The sequence below is a fragment of the Rhynchophorus ferrugineus genome, unplaced genomic scaffold (assembly GCF_030347505.1).
Source record: "Rhynchophorus ferrugineus isolate W39M unplaced genomic scaffold, kcgeb_rfMv2 rfM2, whole genome shotgun sequence".
Lineage (NCBI taxonomy): Eukaryota > Metazoa > Arthropoda > Insecta > Coleoptera > Curculionidae > Rhynchophorus > Rhynchophorus ferrugineus.
In genome coordinates this window covers 28393652-28412305 of record NW_027472581.1, presented here as the reverse complement: position 1 = coordinate 28412305, position 18654 = coordinate 28393652, and the positions used below count along the sequence as shown (strand labels likewise).

The following is an 18654-nucleotide window of genomic DNA, read 5'->3' as shown; positions in this document are numbered from 1 at the left end:
TTACACCTAAACTAACTTAAATACAAAACAAATAAATGTTAACAAAATTTAAATAAAATTTATATATAAATTTACATACTTTTTATTATTCATCTTTATATACGTATACTGCAATATTATTTCGCTTTAGTAACCGTCAAACTCAACATATATAGGGATATTTATTTTTATATCATGTTAACTGATACAGATAAAAATACCAATTTTTCTTTCGAGAAAATCGGTATGACCTGCATATTTCTATTCCCTATATTGATATCAACAACTAGGAGATTTTTATCTCGAAAATCGCTGAAAGATGGCCAATAATATGGAGGGATATGTCTCGAAATTTTCTACTATTCGGTTCACGCACAATTACTCTAAAGTAATTGTGAAACCGTCTGTATCCAGAACGATTCTTATCGTGAAATTGTTGTACTCTGTAATGCGAAGCATGTCTGTCGTCTCTCTAATTGAATTTTATATAGAGCTATTTCGTATCGATGCTGTACTGAAGGTAGATAAGTTTTACTGGCGATAAAAGTGTTAACATTTTAGACGATAATTTTAAGTTTTGAAGAATTTAGTTTTTTGTTAATTATAATAGATTTTCTCTATGAGCTATTCAACTTGATTCCATCAAAGTGTGGTGTATCCTGGAAATATTATATATGTATATATGGGGTATGTTACCATTTAGTTGTTCCATAACCTATATGATAAAGGACATTTTAAAAGACACATTGTATTTTATATGGTCATTAAAGACGAATACCGAACAAGGACCCAATCAATACTTCAATACAAGAAAAATCTAGTAAGACTAAACTATTCAGTCCCTTTGGTCTTTGCTTCATACCATAACCTAATAAAATACTTAGTGAATCTCTTGAGATATTTTCGTTAACCAAAGAGATATTGTGACTCAATCTCAATTAAATTTAAAACAGATTTTTGCTTCAAATGATGTACCAACCTTATGCACATCCCAATGATCACAAAGTTTATTAAAAAAGTTATTATTTAACAATTTGTAATGCACTTTTGAGATTGAAATTTGATTTTACTTTTGATTAAATTAGATATATCTCTTTAGTGAACAGACAATCAAAAAATTGATTCGAAAGTAAAAACGAGGAAAATTATTTTTATTTATTGTTAGAATAGTGACTCAAAATAAACCAGAGGATTACCTACATTAATTAAAAAGAATCAGTTAACATAAATTTTCTAATTATTACGATCAGCTCATAATAATCGTTGTAGTTAAACTTGATGATTCAAAAGATAATACCTATTTACACTATTCTGCTTAATCGTTTACTTTCTTATTTGTCCTATATTATCAATCAACTATGCGAAAAATTCCTCTAAATGTTGACTTTTTTTCTGAAATTGGATTGCTGATATAAATCAATTTTGGCCACCTATTATATTTCTGGTTAAATCTGCATGATTTGGAAAAAGTTTTAGGTATACATATTAGAAAAATTATCTAGTTAATAAATTGCGTACTATTTTACTAATAGACACATTTATTAGTAATAGTTTTCAATACTTACAGGCGTAGGCTATTATAGACATCTCTCAATTCTCTTCTATCCGTTAAAGGTGGCCTTCACCTCCTGGACCTTTTGATTTGATAATTGAATATCGAATATTCAGGAATTGTAAATAAGTTGTAGTAAAAAGCAACCAAAATATTGGTAAATAAATTAAAAAATAGTTAAAATAATTAAAAATAGCACATTATAAATTAGATTAATATTTTGATTCGTCTCATCATTAAGTTTACCGTTATAATAGTGAATAAGAAGAGGCTCTGTGAGGATGATGTGATGTAACTTCATATATCGACTTCGGGATTAATTGAGGTCACTAAGTTGTCTAAGAATATATTTATTTAATTGAAGGTATTTGACAAATTTGGCAAATTTGAAATAAGACCTGGTTAAAGCGAAACAGTTAGTCATAATTAGATACAATGTGAAATAAGCATTGGCTTCTAAAACAATATATCAAAATAACGCATCCTTTTCTGCATATAAGAAAAGCATATTATAAGAATCTGCAGATTAATGCAAGCTGAAAAAGTATTTTGACGAACTTGAGAGATGAAATCCATAAAACAGAAAATAACCGTAACAAATGTAGCACAATGTCCAGAGAAATCTAATATAAAAATCGAATATAATCGTTTTTCATATCAAACCATGGAACTTATTGTAACAATTTATTGTGGGTAAGAAATAATTTAAATGAATTAAAATATAAACTTGCTTGAAATGTTGATATTAAAAGTAATCTTTAATTGCAAGCATATACGGTAGGAATCATTATTTAATAAAAATTTGAAAAAAATGGGTTGGGGAAAAAGGTGGTTTCATATACATATTAGATATTAATAAATGGTATATGTGCCGTGCGGTTGAATCAATAGAAATATCTTATTTAGAATGTTAAATGTACTGTTTCTTTTCAACCGTAGTATGGCTTCCATAATGTTAATATAGTAATAGATTTTAAAGTAAACAGGATAATTTTTTTGTGTCCACACTGTAGTGTTCTCAGTCCCACTACTGTAGGCACTGAGGTCACCTTCTTGAGGCATTTGATTGGGTCATTTCATTACTCTAATACGCTTATTTGCTTTTGATGCCATTATCTGTGTGCATGACATGAAAAGAAAAAGAACGATTATCACACATATAGGCAATTGATTATAGTCCATCTTCGATACATTAAAAATCAGTCAAATACATGGAAATTGGAAAAAATTGGAATACATTTCCAGGTGTATTTAAAAAAATTATCAATCCACTTAAAAATGCCAAATAGAAGCGTGCATACGTAATACATGGTTTTTGCCTTATATTAATGGGCAAAGCCAAAAAGGGATTAATTTGCCTTAAGATATCTGTTTTGGTTGAAATACCGAAAGAATATATAGGCTTAAGACTGATTAACCAAAATAGGAGAGATTTTATTAACTATTAGAATAATCGGAGTCAAAACCCTGTATCTTTCAACAAGCATCTGTAAATTAAAAAGAAACTTAAGACAATTTACTATTATAATGTCTACTATCATCATAATTGTGCTCAATTATGACTAATTTCGTAGACTAACAAATGATATTGACCATAATGGTAAAAAAAATGGTAACTCTGTCAAGATTTTTTATAATTCTGTTAATAGCTCTTTTAAGCTATCTCCTTTATTTGTTCTTCTCGATTTTTCCCTGATAATGGCATAAGAGTAATATCATCCCATCAATAACTTTTAGATTAAAAGTGTATAGCTAGTAATAAGAATGTTAATACACAAATACAAAAAGTTTGCTTATAGTATAAGAAAAAAAGATATAAATTTAATATTGATGGCATAAAAGAAATATAAATGGGCGAAAAGGATCATTGTGTTTTGAGATTTCAGTTAGGTTCCAATTCTCGTTTATATTTATATGTTAGCAATTAAAATAAAAACGTCATATTTGTTTAAATAAAATTATTTCACAAATATAGTCATTATTCGACAAAATACAATATTAGTATTGGGAACTATCGACTGAAATCGACTATTAACTGTTTGGTAATTGACTACTTTTTTCTATTGACTGGTATTCGGTCCGACGATCCGAGAGTGACTATCTTTGGTTCTACTAGTTTCACTGGACTGATTATTAACGTTCGGGCTCTGTCGTCCTAGCCGCGACCTTGACAAAAATGTACCCAATTTATGCTTACATACTATGTAATATATGTATTTTCGTGATTTTTTTGGTAGTTTGCTTGAAAATATCAATGTATTGTATATTAGTAATTGTAATAGGGTAAGAAGATCAAAATTGCGAATGATAAATAGTAAAATATTTTGACTGTTTTTATGGCAATAATAGGTACTATTTACTTACTCTCTCGATTTTTGTTAAAAAAGATTCCCGTTCAATAATAAATGAAGCATTTATATAATTTTATTCAGATCATTTTTAGTTTATCATGGATTAGTTTTTATTCTATGATTAGGTATGTGTTGATTTTTTATATAGTTTTATATGGTTATTATACACCTGTAGTTTTTGGGTTTTGTTTAAGTTCTGTCATGTTGTCTATATTTATTATAGTATATTATTTAAAAATAGCAATTAACACATTAAAATACAATAAAACATTTGTGGGTTATTATTCCATTTCATAGAAACATTACAGTCCTTTTTACAGAACCACAGAATATATATATATATATATATATATATATATATATATATATATATATATATATATATATATATGTATGTATGTTTATAACACAAATGTTTTATTGTATTTTAATATGTTAATTGCTATTTTTAAATAATATTTTTAATAATAATAATATATATATATATATATATATATATATATATATATATATATATATATATATATATATATATATATATATATATATGTATATATAAAATTAATGTAAGATCTAGTGATATTGAATCACTACAGTACAGTAACATCGGAACCAATCACATGCCTCGTAACATATTTTCTTCTTTACAGGAGTCTGTAATAGCTATTTAAACTAATCAATCAATTGCAGCTAAATGTCGATCTCTGCGCCTTTTCTGTTAAAACCATGAAATATACTTATCTGGCTTCATTAAATAAGTACGATTAGAGATTTGGGACTTTAAATTGGTTAATTGTTAATTAATTATTAAGGAAACAATGCGATGGAATCGGAAAGTAATCTGAATAAATTATATTTCTTTTCACTCGACACATCGTATACTTTAAAATAAATCGTAAAGCGAAACTGATAACCCTTGGATAACATTACCCAGTCAATGTTTATCGTCGATTTACGAGCCGATCCATAATTTTTATCATCACTTGTCTATGTTTGGCTACCAGTTTGCGTCCGTTCGCCAGTCCGTCCATTACCATTTTCCGCGCGTAACCGATATTTCTGCATCGAAAATGTTGAAAGCCGCATTTATACACATCGTTTTATTGCCGGTATTCATTTCGGCATCTGGTCTCGATAATAATAATACTACCACCGCCGCCACGATCGATGTTTGCTTCTATGTCGAAGGCGACGCCTCGCCTGTCCGTAAAACTTTCGCGAACTCGACGGGAGTAAGGAAATTTATAACGGAGCGCCATGTAAAAGTTGAAATTCATGATCAACCGTTAACAAAAGTACATAAATATTCTTTCACGGGAATGCGACACGTCCAAGAACTTATTATATGGGACTGTGGCGTGATTGATGTGGAAGCTGGAGCGTTCCAGGGCTCGCTGTCGCTTCGGAAACTTGATCTACGAGGCAATTACTTGGAACGGATCAGTACAGGTGCGTAATACGTGAGATCGTTTATACGTAGGGATTCTTTGTGGTTAGGTAAAGGCTTATCAATCGTAGAAATATATTAAATATATATTATATGTGAATAAAAATCTCTATTATGTTATTCTATTGTTTGATTGGATTAAATAATAAATATTGTGAACCAATTGTGAGATCCTTTTTCATATATTTTAGTTTAATAATAACATATTATACTTTTACTATTTTATAAAATATTCTGAACCTTATTGCTATACTTCTGATAACATACATATTCAATCTTAAATTCGTTATGATTTTAATTTTGTTTTCTAATATAAATATAATAATACATAAATATGTAAATATTTTGTATCCATCAAAATACACCAAATTTCGAAGGTAAATTGATCGATAGTGTATGTTTATTGCAAGTTTTTTCTTTGAGTTAACCAAGAAAGATATAGTCTATCAAAAATAGCAGTCAACTGACGTTATCAAAATGTATAATGTTTTGCCTATTGAATCGAATAGTTATGGGATGTGGCAAATAATTACTGCACTAGATATGCAGGTTGAGAAAGATATACAGTCAAGAATTTTTTGGACATGTGGAAAAGATTGTTTACAATAACATACTTCGGTTTGGATGAACTCCATTAAATACACAGAAGAGGAAATTGACAAATGGTGCAATTGTGAACTAGTGTTAGATTGGAAACTAACAGCTTAGTTATTTATTTATATAGTGGTTTAGAATGTGACAGAGATGAATGAAACTTTCTGGATATCACCGACGGGATTATGATTCAATTCTGACAATACAAAATGAGAGTGGAAATAGTCAAAAGCGAGTATATAATTAATATAGGATAACTGTAGAAAATAGTAGTGTAAAATGTTTGTTCATAGATATGTGTGTAATTGTTCAGAATATTATTTGACTAAAATATACAAGGAGAGAATGAGTGCTAACTATTTTGAAGATGTTGCATCTACATTTGGCAGAATACAGTGATTAAATCCTAATATTTTCAAGAAAAATATACACAGGTAATATCAGAACAAATTATGGAGAAGTACGATGATAATAGAATGATTTGACAAGATATCGCAGCAACGAAGGAGACAAGTACTAAACATAAAATGTAAATATATTCTCTAAGGCATACAAAATACATTGCTTGGATGTACAATTATTAATTAGGTGGACCAAGCCTCCAGGGATTACCATACATAGGTCGTTTAGAAAAGAGCTAAATGTAAATATATTAAAATAATTCTAACTTACAAGATATTGCGGCTGATTAGCTAACTGCAGTTTAAGTCATTCGATATATTCATTAGATGTACTCTAGTGAGAAAATAAATTATATATTGTAAGATTTTCGTTTAATTATTTTATTTGTATAAGAATTTTGTTCCATATCGATAATGAAGAAAACTAAAATGGGTAAGACGTCAACTTTAAATTCACTGGCAACATTGCACCGTTTTGACGTCATAATTTGAGATAACGTGAGTTCACTGCTACTTTGGATTGACTATAAAACTTTCGGTTTTTTTTAATGATTTGTTGACACCTAATTGAACATCATTTCTGTCATTTCTTTTACTACAACGTCTATTTTGTTGATTGAAATAAGTCATATATTTAAAAAGAAATATTTAGCACACACGGAAGGGTAAGGTAAAGTGATTATGTTATATTGCTGATTAAATGATCTTGAAAGGCCATTTGAATTAGATCTTAGTAGTAGGCAATGCATTTTATAGAAGGCTAACTCAGTTCTCCTGAAAAACTATTCTACAACTCTACATATTTACTTTTCCCGAAATAATATTGATTTGAATTTACTTGTTCCTTCCAAGAAAGAAAAAGTTGGGGATATGTGGTTAAATGTGCAGTACAGTACAGTACATTTAGTTAGAATATCGGTACATTTCTTCTATCAAGATAATTATGTTATTCACTATATATGCTCCACAGTTTTTAACGTATCTCATAAACGTGATATTGCGGCAAATAATACTACCAATCACATCTTAAACTGAATTTAATATGTTTTATTTATTGAACATTTTTGTGTATATGAATCCCCAAATTTTTTTCAGTTATTAAGTAATGAAGTAGTCTATATTTAATGTCATGTGATTCGATCACTTTTATAAGCGTGTATCAATATAATTATATCATAACATGATTATAATGTCAAGCAGACAGAATAAAATGGGCTTCAAAACCTACTGAGAATAACATTACTTAAAATTCCCATCATGATCACAAAAACAAAAGATATTATCAAATATCTGGTGTCACTTTATAAAAGGGTTTAATTAATTATACATGTTTAGTTGAATCATGCTATTTTATCAAGATTTTATAACTTAGTATATGTGCGTGATGCCAGTCAGATAGTTCAAACATTTCGAACAATAATTGCAAAGTCATAAGTGTTTTTTACGACTAATTTATGAGCATAAGGTGGCCAAGAAAATTAGAAATAAACATTAATAATAGTAATAGTTTTTTTGATTCACTTTCTAATAGCACAAAACATAAGATTAAATGCTAATTAAGACAAAATTAAAATTTGATAAAAAATTTAATCATACTTAGTGCCTTAATTAGTAAATACAGATGATACCTATTAGTGGTTTTATTAATCCTTGATGTTCCTATTCTCCCTCTCTTACCCCTTTTGTATTTTTGGTGTGCTAATGATAACATGAGCTGATGTTATAACTATGAAATATAAGCTAAATTAACTTACATAAACTGCGGAAATAATAGTTAACAAACAGCTACGTTAATCGCTTGTGATTAGTGTTCTGTATGAGAAATTTTTACGATTTGAGCTTTCTTTTCTACCTAAAACTTAGTAGTCATATTTGTAATTGAAAAAGAAGAATCTATTCATGTTTTATTATTGTCACTTGTCAGTTAATTTTTTATTTTAATAATAAGTAATATTTTTTAAGGAAATATATGTATTTAATTACCTACTAGCATTTCAATATTTTCTAGTTTTCAGGAATATTCAACCATTTAAATGTTATTGATTTAAATTTGAGCTACAATAAAGTAAAGACGATTGAAACGGAGGCTTTCAATCCCATGATTTTCCTGAAGAAAATTGACCTAAGTAACAATCTGATTTCCAACTATAGCCCGAGCTGGTTTGGAAGGAAACACTTTCTTCGGGAGCTGCATTTTGAAAACAATTCGATAGGATCCTTGCCGGAGAATGCTTTTAGCAATGTAATTGACATTGAATTTGCCCAGACAGATATATTTTTCAGTTCTAATACTATTTCCAGCATTCATCCGGAAACATTCAAAGGTTGGTAAGTAACAACATTTTTAATTAACTTTAGGTGCATTCAAATTATAGTATATTGTTTCAAACGATCTTCTTCCAAAATTTCCAAAAATCTATGATTGAACTGAAAATATTACTTTCACTGGTCGGTGAATTAAAGTACATATTTGCCATAAGAATATTTTTAGGCGAAATATCTGCACAATCTTTTTGTTATGAAATATCCGTATGCAACAGATTATTGGACCCGCAATACTATTGCATTATTTATTAACATATATAGCTGATGAGAACGGTAGGCGAGAATATAATATATTCTTCTGTATGGTTAAACAAGCAGACATGGTATGCCCCAACCTATACATAGAAAATCAAAACACAATGCAGCCTCAAATTTAAGGTTTGCTCCAAAAAGTAATCCATATGGAAACAAAAATAATACCAAGAGTCCAAATTAAGTAGGTGTAACGTTTGATGGGATTATGATAAAAGAGTTGCCCAATTATATGCTTTGTTAAATTGCAACCAAATTCAATTGAAATATTTGTGTTAGGGTACTAATTAGTGAATGTATACCGATTTGCTTGGCTATATCTGTAATAATATGCTGATAGGTGCATCTGTAATATTGTCGGCAAATATAAATCAAAGAGTACAAATCATATTACAATAATTATGGAATTTGTGATAACGACAGCATTACTCACGCTACTCTCAACTAAGCATCGCTATGTATTTAAGTAGTTAGCAAAACTTTAAAATAAGCTTTTAAATGCATTTTTAGTAAAAACCTGTAGGATAATATAATTTTGGTTCCCCAATAAATAATACGAAAAAGTGAATTAAATATGATAATCAATCAAAAGGGGTACAATTTACAAATACTTAAATTGTTATTATACTTGTTCTCATTATGTTTCCTTTGCATTCAATGTTTCTATTGAAACTGATGAAATCAATTCCCAATATAGTCTGTAAGATGTTATATCGTAAGTCTTTCAATAGCCCGAAGAATGTTTAAGTCAACCAGAAATATACAAAGAATACTAACTGCCTAATGAATATTTACATAATGAAATATAAGTTCGGCATTCATTGCAGATATGTTCAAAATAATTGCGGAAGTTGTTTATAATTGCTTATAGAAATTTAAGAGGGAATAACTAGCGATGAGTAAGGAAAATGTATATTAATAAATGAACTATTGCATTCAGATGCCTATAAATAGTTGTTTGGATGACTCTTAGCTGAGGTTTGAACCCTTGTGGTGAAGTTGCAATTACACAACGTTTTCAGACGACACAAAGTGCGGATATTGGTCACTAATATCGAAATCTCCAAAAAGCATGAAATCTCTATATCGACCTTTTTTTACGCATTTCAATCTAAGTATTTTCTGTTGATAGCCGCTGTTTTTTCCTTCCTTCTTCCTATCAAACAATTTATGGATTCAATCTCGAAAGAATGATGTATCTTTCAAGGCCATCCACAAATCGACCCATTTTGTGGTATCATCATAAGAAATGAAGCTCTGCTCAAACAAGTCACGACTTATGTGATGGACCAAGTGGTAATCGAAAGGAACAAGGTCTGGGTAGGACGACGGGTGGGGACTTTTTGCCAAGTATTTTATCGCCGATTTTGTAACATGTGATCGAGCGTTGTCATCTTTAAATATAACATTGTTATATCTTTGCCTGGCTCCGTCGTTGATGTTGATATTGATGCATGATCAGGTATTCACCATAATTTTTCTCACTTTGGATTTCCGTAATGGATCACATCACCGGTAGAATACGATACAAAAATAACCTTTCTGATGTTGCCGTTGAAGTAAGATTTTATACATGTCAAAACGTCTTTCAAAGTCCCTTGGCGTCAATTCATACGACTCAAAGTACTCGAGCTTTTGAATCATTGTCATGATCTTCTGGTAATTGGAAATGGTTTCTTGTGTTAAGCTTCAAACAGCATTCGGTGACCTTCCTCCGCATTTTGCTTGTAATTGAAGTAAAAAAGTAAAACTTCACGCAAATGCGATTCACTCGCTTCAAATTCAAACATACTCAGTGCACTGAAAAAATATTTTCTTTGCATTTAGAAGAAATGACACATATTGAAAAGTGAATCCTCTCCGTGAGGCCTATACCTGATGCGATTTAATACACATTAACAGTGATATAACAGTAACACAATCTGTTATAAATCTTTTAATATTAATTTACAGACTTGATACATATTGAGTTTTAACATCTACTAAAATTATACTTTCAGGTCTAAAAGGAATGCTTATCAGAAAATTCCACATTGACCATAATTCCCTCACAATATGGAAAGAAAATTGGACGATAAATATAGACGAGCTCAACATTTCCCACAACTCCATTAAAACTATAAAGGGCGATCTCGCTAAGATAATTAAAAACCATTCGTTGAAGAACTTCGAACATAACCCTTACAACTGCAGCTGTCTCAAAGAGATCAAATCCATCGGCGACAACTATAGAGAACATTCACAATGGTTCGTCGATCGCTACGCTGAATGCAGGATGCCGAAAAGGCGTAGGAAGTTGCCGAACAAGACTACCGTTCGAAATATGCAAATATGGAGTTCGTTTTAATAAAATTGATATGTCGGAACAGCCAACGGGCGGAAATATACGCTACAGGATACGTTGCTCTGGAAGTATCTTGTGTACTTGATTTTTGTCGCAAAATATTGACGACAAAACAAATATAAAGAATGAAATCGGTTCGGTACAAAGCAGTTCTATAGGAATTGAATAAAGGAAAGTATGTTCATCCACACAAGAAATGCATCTAAATTTAAATAATAATATTATTATAATAATACTATTTTAGTTCATATATATTTAGTAATTTAACTATTATTGGTTGTTAAAAAGATAATTAATGGTATAATTAACAATAAGACTAACATATAGTTAATAAATTGTATAAATATATACTATAGAAGAATTAGGTGTTTAATTCGTATTCAGTTAGGTGCAATATAAAGTAGGTAAATCATATGTGTCCCTTTACAAACGTACTTATTGGAAATAATAGTAAAATATATATCATTAAAAATATTTTCTATAACATTTTGCCATATCTTGGCTACATGGCGATATTCACTCAAAAAACGTTGTTACATGGAAGTGGAAACCAGAAGGTACTATGCACGGTGTGCATACTGGGTGTGGTAGAACTTCCCATTACAGCTGCAACAATACATTCTCCACAACGCTTAATTCATGTGAGCGGGCATTGTCGTACAAAAAATGACTTTGTACCTGTTATTCGCTGTTGCTCTGTGTTCAGTTATGTCGGTAGAGATCTGAAGTAATATTTCCTATACCACACAATTCTAAAATTGCTTCATTGTTTTCGGCGGCAGGTTTATTAAAATCGTACAACAAAAGTAATGAATGTCAGAAAAGCCATTTTGAGCGTTCCATGATGATTAACGTTTATATAAAATAATTAACTCAATAATACCAACTGAAAATATGTTATTTTATGTAGACAAATGTGAAAACTATCGAATTTTAGTTAGGTTAGACTATTTAACAATATTTGACTTTGGTATTTCTCAGTGACCTAAGGCTGTTGGATACTGAATATTCGTTGGCCTTCGATGAAAGGTACTTATTGCATTTGTTATTAGAAGCAAACGTTCGTTCCGGCGTGAATCCGTATTTTTCAACGGCGGCGGCGATTATAGTGTACATACCTATCGTCCACACCGCATTCGCCGATTCCATTCCTTCCTTTTGATGTTACCGACACTCTACGGATTGCAAACGAATACCAACAAACCTTCGTTGGCCGTCGTCAAACCGTTCAAATAGAAATAGAAATACCCAACAAACCCATTTGTTGGCTTTTGTTGGCCCAGTCTGTACGCAGCTTAATGTATTAATTTGAAAATGTAGGAAAATTCTAATACTAAATTTACATTTAAATCTAATGGTTATTTTTTCTGTCCTCTGAGTGCTTGACAGTATTTGTGTTATTGTATCACTGTTCTGTTTGCTGCTTTAATCTTCACCATGTGTATTCGAATGCATGAACTCTCTTTTAGGTATAGTTGAAAATCGATTCTAGGTACGATTGTAAAGGTAAGGCAAAGGTATACAGGAGCGAATACTATTGAAACAGTAATGTAGGTTCATTTAAAAATTTGATTATATACATTTAAATTAGGTTAATTTTTTGGCTTAATTTTGTTGTTAATGAATACAGTAGGCTCATTCAAAATCATTTCAGACTACATAAATGTGGTCATTTCAATAAAGTATATTAAATAGAGTGGGATGGGTTTGGTCTGACTTCCAATAAATAAAGCAATCGCCTTTTATATCTGCGTTTAACAGTTCAGCCCTTCTTTTCATTAAATTAAATAGTTTTTCAAGCAGATTTATAGTTTCTGTGGATAAAATCCTTTCCTATTTTATAACTGGTAGATCATAAAGCTGTCCTTTTCGAATTCATTCAATTAACCGGAATAAAGCCAATTATGAAGGGAAGAGGATAGATTGACATATGATTCGTAAACGTTCTCCAATTACTCCAAACATTCCTAAGTGTGGTTCATACAATAGTTCGGGCAATAATCGCTTTTGAAGCTATGAGGTAACAAAATTTGGATTGAAGATGCTTAAGGACCCCCAGCCATAAACTGCTATAGGTAAGAAATATTCGAGCTATGCAAAATAGCCCGTAGATACCCAGTTCGTAGATACCCGGCAAATTCTTCAGAGTTCAAGCTATAAAACCACCAAAAACGGACTGAAGTTTCCTGTGAATTAACTTCAATACTTAATCACTTAAGTTCAGATTCTCAACATCTTAGTTCAGATTACTGGAATCTGGAATCACCAATATTTCGAAAAACAATTCCGTAGGAGAATACCATGTAAGTTTGGGTAGAAATAGACCCATTTCGGTAATCCATAAAAGCAAACTGGCGTACAAATGTAAAATGGATAGTCAAAACAATTTTACAACAAATGTAAACTAATCAGATTGTATAATTACAACGTAAATCCTTGTTGACGTTTCTTTGAGAGGGAAGTGTTGCCATATATTACCACCGTTATGAATCAGACTATCGCGGCCATGCGCAAGGGCAATTTGTTATTCATTTAATCTTAAAATGAATGGTTAATGAGTGAAAGGCATTTGGTCTGTATTCCAGCAAATAAGAACCCGTCGTTTCCTTAGCAGACTCCTCCTTCTTTTAAAGAAGCATGTTTTAATATAAATTAATAGTTTTTCTGTTCTAAAACCTTAACCATTATTTTAAATTATAGAGCATATGGATGATGTATTTGATTCTAAAAATTACATACGGGGATTGACTTACTAAATAATTCAGGCCCATAAATAAATTTTTATAATTATATATATGGTATATGTTAAACAAATTTCAATAACTACTAAAAAAATTATTTATTTGAATTAGACCAATAAAATTATAAGAAATGTTAAATAATTTTCAGTAACTAATAAAGAATTGTTCATTTGAACTAAACTAATCAGTTATCGCCCTGTGATCGAAATTAAATAATTAAATCAGAGTATCACAACAATCAGAATAAAATGTCATATAGTCATATATCTTATTAAATTAATCTTTAATATTTATCACTGCTTTAAAATGTTTGCAAATATACTGTTGTTCCTATATTTCCAACTATGGAAATTATATAGTTATTCTCATTTCAACTGCTGTATATTTTCATTATTTTATTTATGTATTCATATAGACTTTATCTTTTGTACATTTTTCTTACCTAAAATATATTTTGCAAAAGCACACTAAGCTGATTAAAAGAACAATTTCTTTACATAATTTTTAATTTTTCTTCTACGGTTTTAATTTATGTACGGAATTCTACTTTGTCTTATTCCCACGTAGGAACTAACAACTCACTAACCAATGAAGAATTAATAATCTATGAAGTTATTTTATACTCATTAATATTGGTTGCAACACTAATTTTAACTTATTTGTTACTTGCAATATGCGGTTAGTACTTTTATGTGAAATTATTTCATCGCTAAAGAAACCTAAAATAATCAAATGTTAATACTATTAAAATTTATGGAAAAATATTAATAACCTTTAGAATTAACTCTAGTACAATGTTACACTATGTCTCCATAACCATATCTATTACTATCAGTCCTTCAGCAAGAACGATGTTTCTTGGCTGTTCTCTGTTTACCAGACAACGTTGCTAGATCTTAATTAGAAAAAGTTCTCATTCGTAACTTATTTGCGTACAACAGAGATAAATAATCTACCGTGTTATAATGAGCGTACATACAGGTTTAATTACTTATTTTTTATCGTGATTATTAGATTTAATGTCGAATATATTAAGCAGGTAAATAGGTTCAGGAAGTAAATAAAAATGGTAAAATTTTGGAAATAACTCATTTTATTTAAAAAAGTATTGAACAAAACTAAATATTAAAAATATAATTAATATATGTCCAACTATTCTATTTTTATAAAAATATCATATTACACATCATTATTTTTACAAATAAAAAAACACAAATATTATAAATAATTGATTTATTGTTGAAACTATATATAATGGGAGAGATACACATTGAAAATTGAATTAATAATAAAAATAAGTATTATATGCCTTTCTATTTTTATAACTCCATATTTAACTCCATATTTAAATAAATTTACATATTTGAATAATTAACAAAACTCCAAGAACCATATAAATAAACGTTACCATAAAATGACTATGAACTACGAACTGAATGGATTATCGTACTTTACAGCTGAAAAACATCAGTCAATACATCATTATATTCACAAAACAATAATTTATTTACCTATACTCCTATATAATAATCTATTGTATTTTTCTTGTCATTAGGTCAGTAGGGTGTCATTGATAGTTTTATATTTTGGTTATTTATTCCAGGTCTACTTTTGCTGGCAAATTTAATTATTTCAAAGTATCACTGTAGACTGTTCTATATCTTAGCAAAATGCTGCCTAATTTATCCTTTGATTCTCTGAATTTCACATTTTTCGACTTTTACTCTCAACAAATACTAGCTAAATCTTAGCTATAAAACGAAATTGAAATCATTACTAAAATATATTATGTTTAAAATAAATGTCTAATTATTACCAGTTACTACAGTTTTTGCTACTATTTTTGATGGACAACCCTCATTAATGACTTGACTGCTTCCAACACAACAACATTTTATTTTCTGTTCTTGTTATTATTAAATGTTCGCATATGTTGACACTTATTCCAGGTCGTCGAAAATGATGTGTTATAAATTTGGCAGCTGAAATTCCCACTATAAATAAAATTGATGCTGTATGGATTTTATCATATTTAAAAATGTAACCTTACTTTCTGCACTTACCCTTGTTCTTCCACATTTTAAAACCAAACAAGAACAACACAACGATGTAATTATTGTTACTATAGAATCATTACATAGTATAAAACAAAGTCGCCTTTTCTGTCCCTATGTCCCTATGTGCGCTTAAATCTTTAAAACTACGCAACGGATTTTGATGCGGTTTTTTTCAATAGATAGAGTGATTCAAGAGGAAGGTTTATATGTATAATACATGCATAATATACTAAGGCAACATTGCTAATTTCAGAGGTTTCTAACGTGATGTCGTAAATTAACCTATTTTTTTAGGCTTATTTAGCAATTAGCAAAAACGCTGCCTAACCCTACGAGTTAGATCTAATTAATGTACTACAGTATTGTACACCATAAAAAGGTCTACAAAAATGTCCGCGATGGTATATGTTTATCTTTTAGGGATAACCCACATTAACCATTTTTATTGTTTACTTTTTACGTGAGGAAATGGCTTATTTACGAAGCTATTTTAAGCAATACGGCATTAATCCTTATCGAATTAAGTACCTTAAATACAGTGTGCAATTAATATAGATCAATATGGTTCCTTACAGCATGTAAATTAAACAAATATTTTCGGAGATATTACAAATTTAAAATTTGCGTTTAAAAATGTGTAATGTAATAAAAATTGTATGAATTTAGATATTCCAAAGATAGCAGGAAATCTTCATAGTAAGTATAGGGGAAGAGGAATTGTTTTACTCCAAATTTAATGTATGCAGGCCAAGAGCAGTAATGAATGAACCAAAAATACTGGATCGATTTTAATCATGTTTTCATTGAGTGACATAGGCATATATATTTTATGCCCGTGCAAAGTCGGAGCGGGCCGCTATGTTTTTATATACAACGTTCATATTTTTTCTGTAGTGTATTTAATTTAGTATCAGCATTGCACCCGTGCGAAGCCGGGGCGGGTCGCTAGTCATTAATATAACACAAAATCTAAACATTCTAGATTTTTTGTTGATGTTTTAATCTGATCCACCGTACCGATCGTCACGAAAAAATGGACCGGCTTTAGAAAAGGAAGACAATATGGCTTCATATAGTTTATTCTTCTCTATAGTTTATTCTAGGCAGGTTAATGCGCATGAGCCAAATCCGGAGATCTTTAGGAGCAATGTATCCTGTAATAATGTAATGTACCGGTAGCCTTCGTTCTTTATCTAACCCACAAAATCTCGTCGTGATTCACAATGCGTCACATCACCATGCTGAAATATTTATTTGTATATTTCGTCACCAATCTGACGGCTATTCTTAATTGTTTGATTTCAGTTTATTTATTTTTTTTTGAATATATTTATTTGTAGCGCATATGAAACAAAAATTTTAGGCCCACAAAGTTTTATTGGATATAAGCTCTAAGATGCCTCCAGGTGCCCACGTTTTCCTCAAAAAGAGAGGCAAAATGTTCGCTAAACCAATTAAGAAATTGAAGAAAGTCTTTAAATTATAATAAATGTTAAGCAATCGTAATAATACTAAGAACACACATATTTCTGTATGAAATCTGAAAAATATTATATATACTGAAAGATACAATAACCGACTTAACACCATTAATCAAAAAATACAATGTTGTTTTCAAACTAAAAAGGGACAAAACAGCAATCCCGTCCGGATTAACATTACATTGGTGTACAGTGGTGTTTGTGTCACAGTGGTGCTAATATCACGCTTACAGCATAACGGATACAAACTCGGTTCTATGTTTTTTTCCTTCTTCTTTCGATTCTCCCTTCCTAAAAGCTAAATTATGCAGCAACATCATTTCTGGATCGCCGAGTGGGACGAGAGTGTACGACGAAAAACGACAAAAATTTATTCTTAGAAAAATACATTTGTCCGTATTTTATGAGGAGATCTCCCGCGATATTTCAGATAGTGGAGGCATCCGAAATTTAAAATTTAAATAGACCAGATAATGTAACCATGCGAGAATGTCCCATACATCAGATTCAAGGACTGTTAAGTCAGTTTCTGGATGTCCTCTATCAAAATACGAACGAGATTACAATTTTAAAAGAGCCCGCCGAAATGCCTTATCGCTCTGGAAAAGGTTCTAGATTGGACGATAAGGCGTAGACATCGAGAAATCGGGCTGCTAAATGAAGGATGCGGGAATGATATAAAGATTTATTGTGGCGGTAAAATACGTTTGTAATTTTGGAAATGTCTATTATGAAATACATTTACGGGATCTGCGGGAAACATCCTACCCCTATTCATAAATAATAGCAGTGGGAACTATCGACTGAAAACTGTCGAAATAGTCGATAGTCGCAAAACAGTCGATAGTCAAAAAACTTGCGACTGAAAATAGTAATTACTATTAAAAATAGCAATTACTTATTAAAATAGTAATTACTACTTTCAATTAAATGCACGGTTCGACTATTTTATTTAATTTGTGATGTCACGCTAAGATACAGGAACCTTTTCCTGTATACATTGTGAGACAGGAAAAGACAGAGATAATTGCTAGGAGCAGTTAATTTTATAGGTGCTTATATTTTAAAACGGTAGTATAAGCGGCACGAAGATGTACATATTCCTTCACGTAATAACTTTAAAAAAGAAA

The 18654-nt window shown here is 30.2% G+C and overlaps 1 protein-coding gene across 2 annotated transcripts; it reads left to right on the top strand.

The window, feature by feature from the left end:
• Nucleotides 1-4873: 4873 nt before the first annotated feature.
• Nucleotides 4874-11606, top strand: LOC143191738 (asporin). Of its 2 annotated transcripts, XM_076397095.1 has the most exons (3): nt 4875-5331; nt 8340-8648; nt 10902-11606. In XM_076397095.1, the coding sequence occupies exons 1-3, from the start codon at nt 4953-4955 to the stop codon at nt 11246-11248; spliced, it is 1035 nt and encodes a 344-aa protein (XP_076253210.1). In that variant the 5' UTR covers nt 4875-4952; the 3' UTR covers nt 11249-11606. The 2 variants fall into 2 exon arrangements, with proteins under 2 accessions (XP_076253211.1, XP_076253210.1); XM_076397096.1 differs by lacking the exon at nt 8340-8648 and having other exon boundaries at nt 4874-5331.
• Nucleotides 11607-18654: the final 7048 nt, after the last annotated feature.